Raw genomic sequence first — 14,311 nt, 5'->3', positions numbered from 1 at the left:
TCCGATGGCTTAACCACTGCGCCACCGAGGCGGTACTGTCCCTTTCATTTCATTTCAACTTATGTTTGTGCTTATATCCAATTACGGTTCAAGTACGCTGTCCTGGGCACACACACACACACACACACCTCATCTATCTGGGATATTTGTCCAGGACTGTGGGTTAGTTGTTAGTGAAAGAGAAGAGGGTGTACTGGCCTTACACCTACCCATTGAGTCGTTAAAACTTGCTCTGGGTTGGAGCCGGTACCGGGCTGCTAACCCTCTATCTACCAGCCTTACGCCACCCAGGCCGGTAATGTCCCTTTAATACATCACACTTTTGTCAAGAAAGATAACTCTAGCGTTCCAAAATACACCCTAGTACACTTTATTTACTCAGGTAAACGTAGAGCTTCCCGGCGTGGCGACCAGTGTCAGCAGGAAAGAATATGGCAACAAGCAGCGGCGAACACTCAGCAGTGACCAACTTCAGAAAATATCTTCGCATCAAATCAATTCAACCAAATGTAGACTATGGTATGGTAATATCCGCCCGGCCCCCCCCCCCCCCTCCCCTAACCCTAACCCTAACCGTAACCCTAACCGTAACCCCAACCCTAACCCCAACCCCAACCCCAACGCCAACCCTCTTTCTCTGTCTCTTTTTGTTATTATTATTATTATTTTTACGAGGCAAAAGAAGTGAAAACCTCAGACTTTTTACAACGTGTGGGGATTATGTATGCACCCATGCCTGAAACTGTCGACAGTGAGGATGACTTTTAAAAGATATATTTATTCAACTGAATTATCACTGAATCATCACCATCAAACGTATAATTATTAAACTGATTTTGTTGTTTGTGTAAATACAATTTAATAAATTGCAATAAATTGTTTTGCATTTGTTCTACTTATATTTTCATATAGGCCCTTCCCATAATAGGGGCGCTTTACATGTGGCTAGAATAGGAACCACTGATGTTTGACGTTAGTAGGGGTTACATGTGTACAAAAATTAGGTATGATCATAAAGAATGTTTTCCCTGCGGAGCACTCACTCAGGGTTTAGAGTCGGTATCTGGAATAAAAATCCCATGCCTCAACTGGGATCTGAACACAGTACCTACCAGGCTGGAGATCGATGGCTTAACCACTGTGCCACCGAGGCCGGTAGGTAAATTGAAAGTAGCATCATTAAGACATGAATGTTATTCGACAAATTAATGTTACAAATTTGTATTTTATTTATATTTTTACCGGTGTATGTGACCATCTAAAGTGTTACTATACCAATTACAGCATATATCTCTGAACATAAACACTAGATCGCCGTATATTGCATTAGGGGCCGAAACGTCTGTGGCCGAACATGTACTGGGGCAGAAACGTCCTGACACCACTGTTTCTATATCAAAGTTGTATTTATGGATTCCTGTCCCGAGTCAGACCCCCGATCTTATCGGAGGCTGGACTCGGGATAGGCATGTTCAAAACCATAGTGGTATATGGACACGTTAAACTGCTAGTCAAGTCAATGTTATGAATGTATTTGTGGATTATATATTATATAATTTATTTTGTACCTTGTATAATATGTCGATAAAAAATTACAAAAAAGAAGAAGTTTATTTACTAGCAAGACTTGTTTTTCATTAAAAAATCTGTAGTAGAGAATAACAAAATGTTCTTTAACTGGCATTTTTCAATGATAATTATTTGGAAAAAGTTTGACCCGTACCCCTTCTGTATCAAAGGCTCTAAGACTAACCCTAACCCTAACCCTAACCTTTAGACTAACCCTAACCATTGAAAACGGGGTACCAGTTGAAGTCATGCCAATTATTTGAGAGTTAAAGTTTGTTTTGTTTAACAACACCACTAGAACACATTGATTTATTAATCAATAATGGCTATTGGATGTCAAACATTTGTTAATTTTGACATATACTCTTAGAGAGGAAACCTGCTACATTTTTCCATTAGTAGCATATGCACTATACCACAGACAGTATAGCACATACCACGGCCTTTGATATACCAGTCGTGGTGCACTGGCTGGAACTAGAAATATTCCAATGAGCCCACCAACAGGGATTGATCCTAGATGGACTGTGCATACTGGGCTACGTCCTGCCCCTTTATTCGGGAGTGAAAAGCTGACTGCTGTTTTCACAGATATAATAATTCACATTCATTACTTAAGCCTATTTTCTCAGACTGAAATATATTGTTTTCTGGTTGGGGGGGGGGGGGGAGGGTAATTTTTTTTTTTTTTTTTTTAAAGTTTTTTAATTACATGTACTACTGCTGCTACTATGGCCACTGCTATAAATACATTTTATTGATCATCAATCTGGTTTAGTTTGATTTATTGACTTGTAGGGCAGTAGTACTTGTTTGAGGTGCTTTAATTGAAATATCAAATCCCTTTAATGGACCAAATGGTATTCTCTGATTTGGGTTGGGATGTAGCCCAGTGGTAAAGCACTTGCCCCGATATGCGGCCGTTCTAGGATTGATCCCTGACAGTGAGGCTCATTGGGCTATTTCCTATTCCAGCCAGTGCTTCACAACTGGTGTGACAAAGACTGCAGTATGTACTATCCTGTCTGAAAAAAATGCATTAAAAAAGATCCCTTGCTAACTATTGGAAAAATATGGTGAGTTTCCTCTAACTATATGAACATGTCAGAATGCCCAAATGTTTGACATCCAGTAGCCAATGATTAATGTATCTGTGCTCAAGTGGTGGTGTTAAACAAAACAAACTTTAACATAAGTTAAATTCAACCTTTAAATTATTTTCATTTATTAGTTTTAAAAAGTTTAGTTGAAAATGGGTAAAATTTATTGAGAAATCTATTTTAGTTTATAAATAATCAGTTATGTTGTAGTTATCAGAATTACAGATGGCAAAGTTGACTTCTGTGCTCTTTTTGTATATTATCACACTAACCTACTGCACAGGAAGGAAGGAAAAATGTTTTACTTAACGACACTCAACACGTTTTATTTACGGTTATATGGCATCAGACATATAGTTAAGGACCACACAGATATTGACAGAGGAAACTCGCTGTCGCCATTTCATGGGCTACTCTTTTTCGATTAGCAGCAGGGGATCTTTTATATACACCATCCTACAGACAGGATAGTACATACTACATCCTTTGTTACACCATTTGTGGAGCACTGGTTGGAATGAGAAATAGCCCAATGGGTCCACCGATGGGGATCGATCCTAAACCGACCGCGCATCAAGTGAACATTTTACCACTGGGCTACGTCACCCCCGTCAACTGCACAGATGCTGATGTAGGAAGTTTTAAGCAAAGGGTGCAACTTTGAGCAAGGGCATGAACAGTATTCCCAAGTACACTAGCATACATGTGTTATATACATGATTGTATAAATGGGTGTAGAAATGAGAAATATCTCACTAGACTGCCAGACTAGTACCAACCAACATTCAGTGATCCCTGCAGTCTGTTGGCCTACTTCACAATATAATATCATATTATAATAAACACTTCACTTCAAATGATCATCCAGTACAAGTACAAATGCACAGTGCCCGCATTTTCAAAGTCATCTTAGCTACGACATACCGCGGCTAAGATAGCTTCAAAAATATGGACCAAGTACTTTAAACAGTAAAAACAAAGACAATTTGAATTTTTTTTTAATTGCAATGTCTGACATTGGTGTGTGCGTCATGGAGTGAAGGCAAATATAAAAGGAGTGGTTAAAAACGTGATTGGAGGTGGGATGGAGTGGGGTGAGGGGTGCATGGCCCTCCATTGCTTTGCCAGTGCTGGTTGTTGTGTTTCTTAACATATCTGTTAAAATGTTTACTGACATTTGGTGAGCAGACTCAGTCTGATAGATTCTGCACCACCTGCATCTACCGGTATACATTTGTCTCCAAATATACACCCAGCTGATTGAAATAGGACTTAAAAAGAAATACTTAAAAGTTTGGGTTCGAAGTGAATATATACTTTTAGCAACCCTCCCCTTCCCCCACATCCAATCCACTATTACTGCTAAAGTGATGTGTCAGGTTGCTACATATCGGAAACTCGTTGGACCTAGAGCTTAATTAATATGCGCATACATGTGTACAGTGGTCAGTTTTTATAATGATGCTGGTGTGACTGTCATGTGACATTTTAGTTACAATAACACTAGACAAACAAGGGGAAGAAAAGGAATGTTTGTTTAATAACAACATGGACATTTTTCACCACAGTAGGCTCGTAGGAAGCATATGCAAAGTGGGGAACATAAGCACTTTTTGTTTTTGGTTTATATACATTGTTTACACACGCGTGCACACGCACACACACACACACATACACACATGCATATACATATACACACACACATAGACACATATACATGCATACACACACACATACACATATGCACATACACACACATACATATACACACATACACACACATACACATTCACATACACACACATGCACACACACACAGACACACATACAAACACACACACACACAGACACACAAACACATACACATACACACATACATACACACACATCCATCCATTCGCGTACACACACACACACACATACACACACACAGAGGCCCTCATCTAATCTACGATTCTGCAGTTTTTTGGTGCCTGTCATATAATTATATAGCACTTTTAATGAGACAGGACAGCACCTACCATGGCCATTGATAAAGCAGTTGTAGGATGGACAAAACAAGATGGGTCCAATGTAGGTCATCAATCCTACTAGTACTCATCACAATATAGCCTGTTGATCAATCCCATCTGTTAATATAAACAGACTTAAATATTGTTTAAACCAACATAGCCAAGCACTCTACCACACTGGTCTGCATTCTGCCTCAACACATAAGGCAGGGCTCGAAACCTACAGACATATGTTGCTCAAAATGCACATAGTGCTTTTCCTGATAATCAGTTTCAGAAGCAGGGTTTGCTTTCCATCCTGTTTTTGACAGTATTTCAGTAGACATGTACCAAGATTGGGGGTTTTTTTTCTTCAGGAGTGCGACAATATAAATTTTATGGTTTCTATCTGTGTTTGTCTCAAGTCTTCCACATTTTTGTTAAAAAGTCTTAATTCGAGAAGTGAAGATTGCATCCCACTTCAGAAACTGAATTTCAAACTTTGCAAGGGATGTATTCACAGCATTTTTTTTTTTAAATACAGCTACGTCTGTTGTAAAATAACCCTTTTTAGGTTTATTTCTCACTTTCAGATGGTTGTTTGTCATTTCTGAAGAATCAAGCTACTGAAATAGGACTTGACTATGAGGTGTTTGAGGTCAGTGTTTTTAACTCGCTACCAAGTACATGTATGTACTATTAGTGATCAGTAATTTGTACAACCCTGGCAACTGACCACAGCAGAGGTTGCTGCAGTGTTTTAAATTTTCTTTTGGCATTTAGTTTCCTACTGGTCCTAATGGAGGAGACTATAGGTTTTATGTCTGTCTGTCCATCCGTCTGTCCGTCCATCCGCCCATGCTGCATAATATGTCCCACTTATAGTTTTCTTGATGGTTTTTTTTCACAATGCCTTGAGAAATTGAGCTGAAACTTTGTGTATAGCTTTATCATATACCATTATAGATCAAGTGTTACCGTCATGACAATTTACGCATTTGTGACAGAGTTATGGCCCTTGAACTTAGGTAGCAATTTTCTTCATTTCCAGTGGTATGTGTGGATGTATAACTCTTTTTAAATGAGAATTATGTAAAGTACATGTATACTACCAAGATATTACCATCATCCCTAACTTAAAAAAAGAAGAAGATTACCGGTATAAAACCGTATATTGAGTTGTCAAAAATAGTTTTTTGGGAGTACTTCATCACCCTTCTTGGAAGTGCACCCAAGTTCTACATGTATACATTCAATGTTAGGAAGACAAGCTTTGGAGTTTTATGTTAACCCTATAATTATCTAATTATCTATATTTTTGTTGTCAGGTTCTTCCAAAGAAGCCAATTGTTGTGTTAACCTGGAAAGGACAAAACCCAAGTTTGTCATCCATTCTTCTCAGTTCCCATATGGATGTTGTTCCAGTATTTCCAGTGAGTTGGATCCATTTCCCATTCTGTTAGTAATTAGTATGTACATCACACTCCACATCATATTGTAGACAGTAATATGGTAGTCACAAATGAGAGTTCGTTGCCCAAGAATTATCTAGGTCTATCTGCATTATATTTGATTCTGCATATAACCCTACTGTATATGATATCACTGTGTATTAGCTGACTTTTCAAGCCTCTAAATACCATCATTAGAAGAGGTGTCGGCCAATACACAGAGTCATCAACAAATTTCTAAGAAAATACAATAAAATATTGGCGTGTACGGAAATACGATACTAACGAAAACATGTCAGTCATTCTAGACTTCAAGACCTTACTGGTGTGTTATTTAACCAGTATATTTAACAAACTCTAGCTATTAAGTCACACACCAATGTCAATTTGTTTGTTTGATACACACCATAAAAGTTCTATTTTATTTGAGAAATGAAATGAAATGTATTTTATTTTTATTGTGTCGACAATTTCTGGCAAAAGCCACTAACAACTAGCACCACTATTTTTGTACCAAATTTGACACGTGATCGGAACAGTCATTAAGTCTTTTATAACCACTGATTGTTTATTCTGCAATTCCCAATAAATGATTAGATATTAACTATGTTTTATTAGAGATATCGCCACTTATAAAATGAATGATAGAGGTATAGTGTTCATCATTGCAATTATCTATCGTGGGTGTTAAATAGAGGGGTATTCTTTTTATCATCCATTATCATTATTTTTATTTGCGACAGTTGTAAACAATGTCAGTAATGTGGGTTGAATGTCACTATATTTGGCAGTGGTAGACTTGTTAAGTAGCAGAACGGCAGTGGTGTGACGTCAGTAATGATAGGTTTAGTGCTGAAACAAACACAGTGACATAACAAAATATTGTCTTGTGATTAAAATTTGACCAGTCAAGATTATAAGAAGCGATATCTCCTGCGGTGAATATTGCAGAAGATATCGCAAATAAGAGTGCCAGCAATATCACCTACAAAAGCCTTTAATGGATGATAAATAATATTTACACAGCCTAATAAAAGTGAAACTACATTTATCAGCTAGCGATATCCATGTGATCGATTAAATAAAAAAAGATAGAAATAAAAGAACAGAACAATGTTATCCCATATTATGGGATTTTTTTAAAAACCTTGATTCTTTTTTAGCTGTATTGAAATCATTATTAAGATAGTTTTGATCGTTTTACAAAAAGTTTAAGCAAATTCTCGTGATTGATTGTTGCACGAGACCGACATTATCTCGATTGGATATATCTATATTTTTGTCCTTTTCCACTACATCAAAGTTGAGTCAGCTTATAGGTCACACCAACCTTTTTGTACCAGATACCGAGGGGCACTTTACCTACAGACAGAATAGCACATCCCATGGCCAAGGAGGTTCATTCTTATTAACCATGCACCTCCCTCCCACACCCTCCCCCCCCCCCACACCCTCTCCATCTCCTACTAAGTACAATATTAATTAAATATTGGTTATTGATTAAATCATTAATTATATTAACCGTGACTTTTTTAGTATTATATAGTAATGTTTAAATTAATTTTTATTTCACAGTGCTGTTTGATTTCAGTCGAAAGCCAATTGGAAGCTATTACTGTACTACTATTATGCTAATTGTCAGGGCGTGCAGAGTGTATTTGAAAGAGAGGGGGGGGGGGGGTCACTGTTAGTTCAATGTTCTGGGTGCATAAAAATACTGAGAGCTGAAACCTATCCTGTGCTTTAAGGGTTAAGGGACATAACCCTTGCGAAAATTGCATTTCCAGCCTTATGAGTTCATTAATAGGGAAATATGGAGGGGGGGGGGGGGGGGGGGGGGCGTCGTGGTCCCTGCAGCATCCACTATTCCACGGCCTATGATTTTTAGTAGCTTAGTTTTTCCTGTTTTCACTTCTAATTGACTTTTAAAGTTTTTATACTGTAAATCCAATTTGTACACAGGATAAATGGAAATTTGAGCCATTCAGTGCAGAAAAGACAGAGAATGGAGATATATATGCCAGGGGTTCACAGGTAAGTTTTCACGTTACTAGGTTGTTTTGCTTTGAGACATATTACTTGCTAAGTTGCTATATGTGTATTTATTTTGAAAGTATTAAAAACATATTTTGTTGCTCTAGCTTATATATACATTTATCCTATAACTTGCACATTAATGTAAGGTAGTAATACCAGGGCCCCCAACCCTGGCATTTCTGGGGATAATAAACTTTGAAAAAACCCCAACCCCCCCCCCCCCCCAAACTTACCCATGATATCCATGTCATAAACCCATGTGATAATTTAGTGTATTAACCTGGTTAATAATGGTATGCAAATTTAAAGGTATATGCAAATTTGCAAGGTCTCTAGGAATAATGTGTTGCTGTGAATGGGTCATTTGTTTACAAGCCAACAAGACCTGTATACCTGAGCGAATGTTTTCATAACATTTAGTTAAAATGCGTGACATCAAACTAATTTGTGCTAATCATGATAATGTCATATTACCGATGGAGGTGACTTTAATACTGTGATTTACTCAAAATTGAATTAAATTGTATAATTAGAAGTGTTATAGGATAAATAGAATTCACTACTCATGTTTTTTAATATGTAAAATATCAACCTCGTCTAGTTAATCGGTATTTGTCTCGGCAGAACCTTGACAAATACCAATTAACATAGACTCGGTTGATATTTTCCATATTAAAAAACACTTGTGACGAATCCTCTCTCTCTATATATTTTTTAAATTATTATTTTGAAAAATAATAAATATTCAGTCTATTAAAGTCTCCCTGTTTTTCATTCACTCATCAGGCCTCACAGTGAAAACAACTGAGGGGAGTGATTAATTGCTCCCCTAACATAGATCATGGGGAGTCATTTAACCCATATCCTGCTGCATTCTTTTTGCAAAATTTAACGAATTTTCACCTGTTACACATTTCTAGTAATATTGTTAAAATCTTAACATTTTAAAGGAACATAACCTAGTTTTTAAACACTAAGGCATATGTTTTAATATTAGAGCCGTTTTTGATAACTGAAATCATATTTTACTTAGATTTTATTGTTTAGATTATTCATTTCCGTCTATTCGAAGTGTTTTGGGGGTATCCTGGTGCTTTTAATGTCACAAAATGCATTTCTCATATTTTTAAAAACATGCACATGCTTCTGAGAAGTAACAGTTATGGAGTCGACTTTTAGTCTATTCTTGAAAGAGTATTTCACCATTTCAAAGTCACAGACTCATGTTTCACTATCCCAATGTTTGTAGATTAACTAGACTTAGTGTTAATTTCCACAGGTTGAAAGTAGGGTGTGTCCCTTTAACAGGAAATTACACCCATATACAGTTTATATACTATGATGATCTACCTGCATTTGTACATGTACGTAATGATTTTGTAATGAGTATTTTGTAGACTGTTATTTCATTTATGTTACCATGGCAACAGCTGCACATTTTAATACACAATTTGTTTTCATTAATAATTAAGAAAACTTTAATTAAAAACTAGTATAAATTACTAACTTCTTATGTCATATACATATACATATTAATAATAAAAGAAAACATAAAGACATCAAGGAATAAAAATGTATTTTGTATTAGAATATTAATGTTAACAAAATGTTATCATTTTCAGGATATGAAATGTGTTGGAATACAGTAAGTGTATTTAATGAAATCTTTTATTCTGGAGGTGGGAATTGTTTCCTGGGCCTTGTTCCACGAAGCTATCTTTGCATTCCTATCATCATAAATACTTACCATCACAACTGTAACTTTTTTCTATGATCGCCAGCCTGTTCCATGGTGCAGCGTAGTTTGCTTTCGTCATAAATTATGGTGAAAATTTACAATTGGTACCAGGCAGTTGTAAGCCACTAACGTAGATGTCAAATGGCAGTTAGATAATGAGTTTCTAAGAAGGATAAAAACTCTTTGTGTGAGAATGTATCTAATATACGCATAATGCCTTTTATGAAACTCTGCATTCAATGAAAAACATTCTAGACCAAATGACCATCACACAAAAATATGGCAGATAACTCTCATGTCTTATGCATTCGGCAATTATCACTTGGCAAAGAAACTGAACAAGTTACTTTGTGGATGTCCGATACCATTGAATATTTCCAAGATATTCCAAATAGTCGTAAATTAAAGTAAATGTATTATTTAACTAATTCGCACTTCTTCACAAATAAAAGAAGCTAGATCTTAATCGTTAAAGGGACACTTAAGGTTGCTTTGTGGAACAGCTGTAAAGTTTGTGTGCCAACCGTAAAATGCACTTTAAGTCACTACATGTACAATTAACCTTATAGCTACGATTCTTTCGTGGAATGGGGCCCAGGTCTTTAAGTTGTTTTTTGGTTGTTTTTGTTTATTATATAATTATTTAATCATTACTGTATGTTGCCTAGCATCTAGGGAAGTTAGTGTCATGTTGCTTTGTCACACATAACCGCAGACTGAGCTGACCAACTAAACTGGCCTCGGTGGCGCAGTGGTTAAGCCACTGGACTACAGGCTGGTAGGTACAGGGTTCGTAGCCCGGTACTGGCTCCCACCCAGAGCAAGTTTTAATGACTTAGTAAGGCCACTACACCCTCTTCTCTCTCTCACTAACCACTAACCAACTAACAACTAACCCACTGTCATGGACAGACAGCCCAGATAGCTGACGTGTGTGCCCAGGACAGCATGCTTGAACCTTAATTGGATATAAGCACAGAAATAAGTTGAAATGAAATGAAATTACGCCACTATTGCTGCCAGTCAGGGGTGTGGTGGAAAAAATCTAGTGGACGAATTGTCCAAAAGTAATTTTCGGTTGTGAACGAATTGTCTCGAGTTCATGGGTAGACGAATTCTTGGTGGACGAGTCATCTCCACATCCCAGACACGAATGTCATTTACAGATCACACCAATACTGCCGCCAATAAGAGGAGTGGAAAAAAAACCTTGAAATGAAATTAATGACCAACTAATGAGTTTATGAAAACATGTGCTGACTGACTGTGAACTCGGATGACTTCTAATCATTAGGCCACTAATCCACTCATTTTGGCCAGCTGCTAATTAGCCTTCGTTAGAAATTAATGAGAACAGATTAGGCAGAGTTACATCCTCTCAAGTTCAAGTTCTTTTATTGCTTTAAGTTGTTCAACTTATCAGCATTATAACAATGAACAAACATTAATATATACAATAGTGCGGAACAATGGTGGAGAGTGACTTACATATATACATATATACACACACATACCCACACACACACACACACGCAGACACAAATACACACCCAAACACACAAACACACATATATAATAGAAAAAACAAAACAGAATAAAGATAAGTTATTTTACAGGTTATCCTCAGCGGCTAGGGTAATGATAAAATGAGAACATATTAGTTTATTTCCAGTAATAGTTGATCCCTAGTTCTGTTTGCTTGTAATAAATATTTTCCTAGGTTGTTTATCTCTTTATTGTTTCCGGTTGATAAGAGTTGTATTAATTTCAAAGTACTGGGATGCTTAAAGTAGTATTTTTTAATGAATTTCTTTCTTAAAGTTTCGTATCTTGGACATTGAAGGATAAATGAAATTCGTCCTCAATCTCATTACAGTTACATAAAGTACATATTCTTTGTGCCCTTTCGATATTTTTATACCTACCAGACTCAATATTTAATTTATGTGCACAAATTCTCATTTTTGTTATTTGTCTTAAATTGCGAGATTCTATTGGTTTTGTAAGGTAGGTTTGTAAAGTAAATCCATTTAATAATAAGTGCTGATATAGCAATCCCTTTGGCGATGTCCTTATTGTACTATAGGCATTTTGCTTAAAAACATCATATACTCGTTCTTTTATTATGACATAAAAACTAGAAATTGATATTGGTCGAGTCCCACATATAACTTAGCCCAAGCGTATCTAGTTCTTGTTTAATGTTCGTTAACCAGGTATCTCCGTACTGATACATTTCCTCATATATAGCTTTTAAGATACAGTTACTGGTACTACTAAGCTTTATCCAATATTTAAAAATTCTAAGTTTTTCTGATAATTGCTAAAGGATATCGCCCTAATTCGTTATAAACAAAATAATTGCATGTTCTTTTATGCACACCCAATACTTTTTTACAAAATTGTATATGTACTTTCTCAATATCGTGAGCTGAGTGAAAACCCCAGACTTCAGATCCGTAACTAAGAACGCTATTGACATAAGTATCAAACACGGCTAACATTGTTTCAATATTAAAGAAATTCTTACTACAGATATTTGTTATCCAATATTGGGCTTTGAGTCCTTGTTCAGCAAGTCTTTTTTGTGTACTATTAAATTTGCCATTGAAACGAAGTAATAATCCAAGGTAATTAAATTCGTCTACAACTTCTAATTGGTGGCCATTATATGACCATTTCTCGTTCTTTCTTACTTTTCCCCCATTTCTAAAGACAACTATTTTTGTTTTATTTGTATTGACGGGTAGATCCCATTTTTGGGTGTAATTTGCAAGTGAATTTAACATTGATTGTAATCCGCCTGAGTTTCGGAGAAAAGTACCATATCATCAGCGTACATTATTAAGAATATATTTAACGTTTGTATTTCACATATGGACAACTGTCTGATAAAAATTGCATTTCACAATCATTAACGTACATGGAAAATAATATTGGTGATAGTACTTCTCCCTGTAATAGACCGTTTCTACATACGAAATAATCAGAAAACTACGTCATTATATTTTACACAGCACTTAACATTATCATATAAAGATCTTATAAGAGATAACAATTTTCCTCCTATGCCCTGTTGAATTAATTTATACCACAAATTTTGTCTGTTTACAAAATCAAAAGCCTTTTTGTAGTCTACAAAACAGCAATATAATCGCTTCCTAATTTTCAGAGTTCTGTTTATTAAAGATTGTAATACAAAAATAGCGTCAATGGTCGACATCTGCTTTCTAAAACCAAACTGAGCATTGGTAATGACATTGTTTTGTTCATCAAAATTTAGGAGCCTTTCATTTAATATAGAGGTAAATAATTTTCCTAAGCAGCTCACTAACGTGATCCCTCTATAATTGTCCGGGTCGTTCTTATCACCTTTCTTAAAAACAGGAACGATAGATCCCACAGCCCAGTTTTGGGGAAAATAACCCGAGTTAAAAATACCATTGAAATACCTCTAAACGCTCTCCAGTTCCGGTAACAGCAAGAATGGCTGATGACCACAGTTGTTTGTGAATCTTCAGCTGAGATTTATGCATGCCAGCCCCTGGCATCGTAAATTTCCCCACCTATATGTATGCTTTTAAAATAAAGACTGATACAGGTGAAAATTAAGTTGATGAAATTGCGTTTTGTTATAACTGACCATGTGTTAAATATAAGGAGATGAATCTAGCGAGCTGTCACCCACCCTGATTGTTTTGGTTTTCTTGCATGGAATTTAAAAATTCTTTTTTTCAAAGCTGCAATCTCGCCTCACATTAATTATCATAATTTCATTTAAACATACAAACACACCCACAGTTTTAATGAACAGTTGTAATAGTTAGATGATAGAAACATGTTTATAGTGCATCGCACGGGGAACGCATTTTTTTTCATACTATGCAATTTACTACAAGTTCAAATACAAGTTATTTATTTCTGAGCTGCTTGTTTTCTAAATTACACACAAAAATAGTAATTTTTTGTTACTTCCAAAACACTTTTATTTTTATTTTTACGTCAAACTTAAATTATATACAAAAATAGGAGGATGGGACGGACTATATGTAATATTCCAATCAGAACAGTCCCCTTCCCCACGTGCTATATTATGTTTTGTTTTGTTTTTCAATATGTTTCTGGGGACGCATGACCTGACCCCTGTATGACTAAATATTTCGTTTGCTGCAAATTAATTGCATTATAAAGTGTAAATTTTGCTATAATATGCAAAAATAGACTTATGCAACAGGGTTTCAAATCTCACTAATTTGGGCACAGTGGTTCTTTATCTGTTCAAGCACACCAAGATATTATTAGTTCAGTAATATTAATAGCTGGGAAAGAGTTATACATATTTAGAAATGCATTTCATGTCATTTAAAAAAAAAAAAATTCTAATTACAGCTTAACATTTCATTGTTTTTTGAGGTGAAATGTTTT

At 35.9% G+C, this 14,311-nt stretch overlaps 1 protein-coding gene across 1 annotated transcript in view; it reads left to right on the top strand.

The window, feature by feature from the left end:
• The first annotated feature begins 354 nt into the window (after positions 1 to 354).
• The window catches only part of LOC121368078 (aminoacylase-1-like), a 47,630-nt gene continuing 33,673 nt past the window's right edge, over positions 355 to 14,311 (top strand). The window contains exons 1-5 of the mRNA XM_041492615.1: positions 355 to 519; positions 5,254 to 5,318; positions 5,989 to 6,093; positions 8,074 to 8,145; positions 9,771 to 9,793. Of these exons, the coding sequence (XP_041348549.1) occupies positions 432 to 519; positions 5,254 to 5,318; positions 5,989 to 6,093; positions 8,074 to 8,145; positions 9,771 to 9,793 (353 nt within the window). The 5' untranslated portion in view covers positions 355 to 431. The remainder of the gene's footprint in view (positions 520 to 5,253; positions 5,319 to 5,988; positions 6,094 to 8,073; positions 8,146 to 9,770; positions 9,794 to 14,311) is intronic.

This window comes from Gigantopelta aegis, chromosome 3 (assembly GCF_016097555.1).
Source record: "Gigantopelta aegis isolate Gae_Host chromosome 3, Gae_host_genome, whole genome shotgun sequence".
NCBI classification, from domain to species: domain Eukaryota; kingdom Metazoa; phylum Mollusca; class Gastropoda; order Neomphalida; family Peltospiridae; genus Gigantopelta; species Gigantopelta aegis.
The sequence above is the reverse complement of the archived record's forward strand: the minus strand, read 5'-3'. Positions and strand labels throughout refer to the sequence as shown.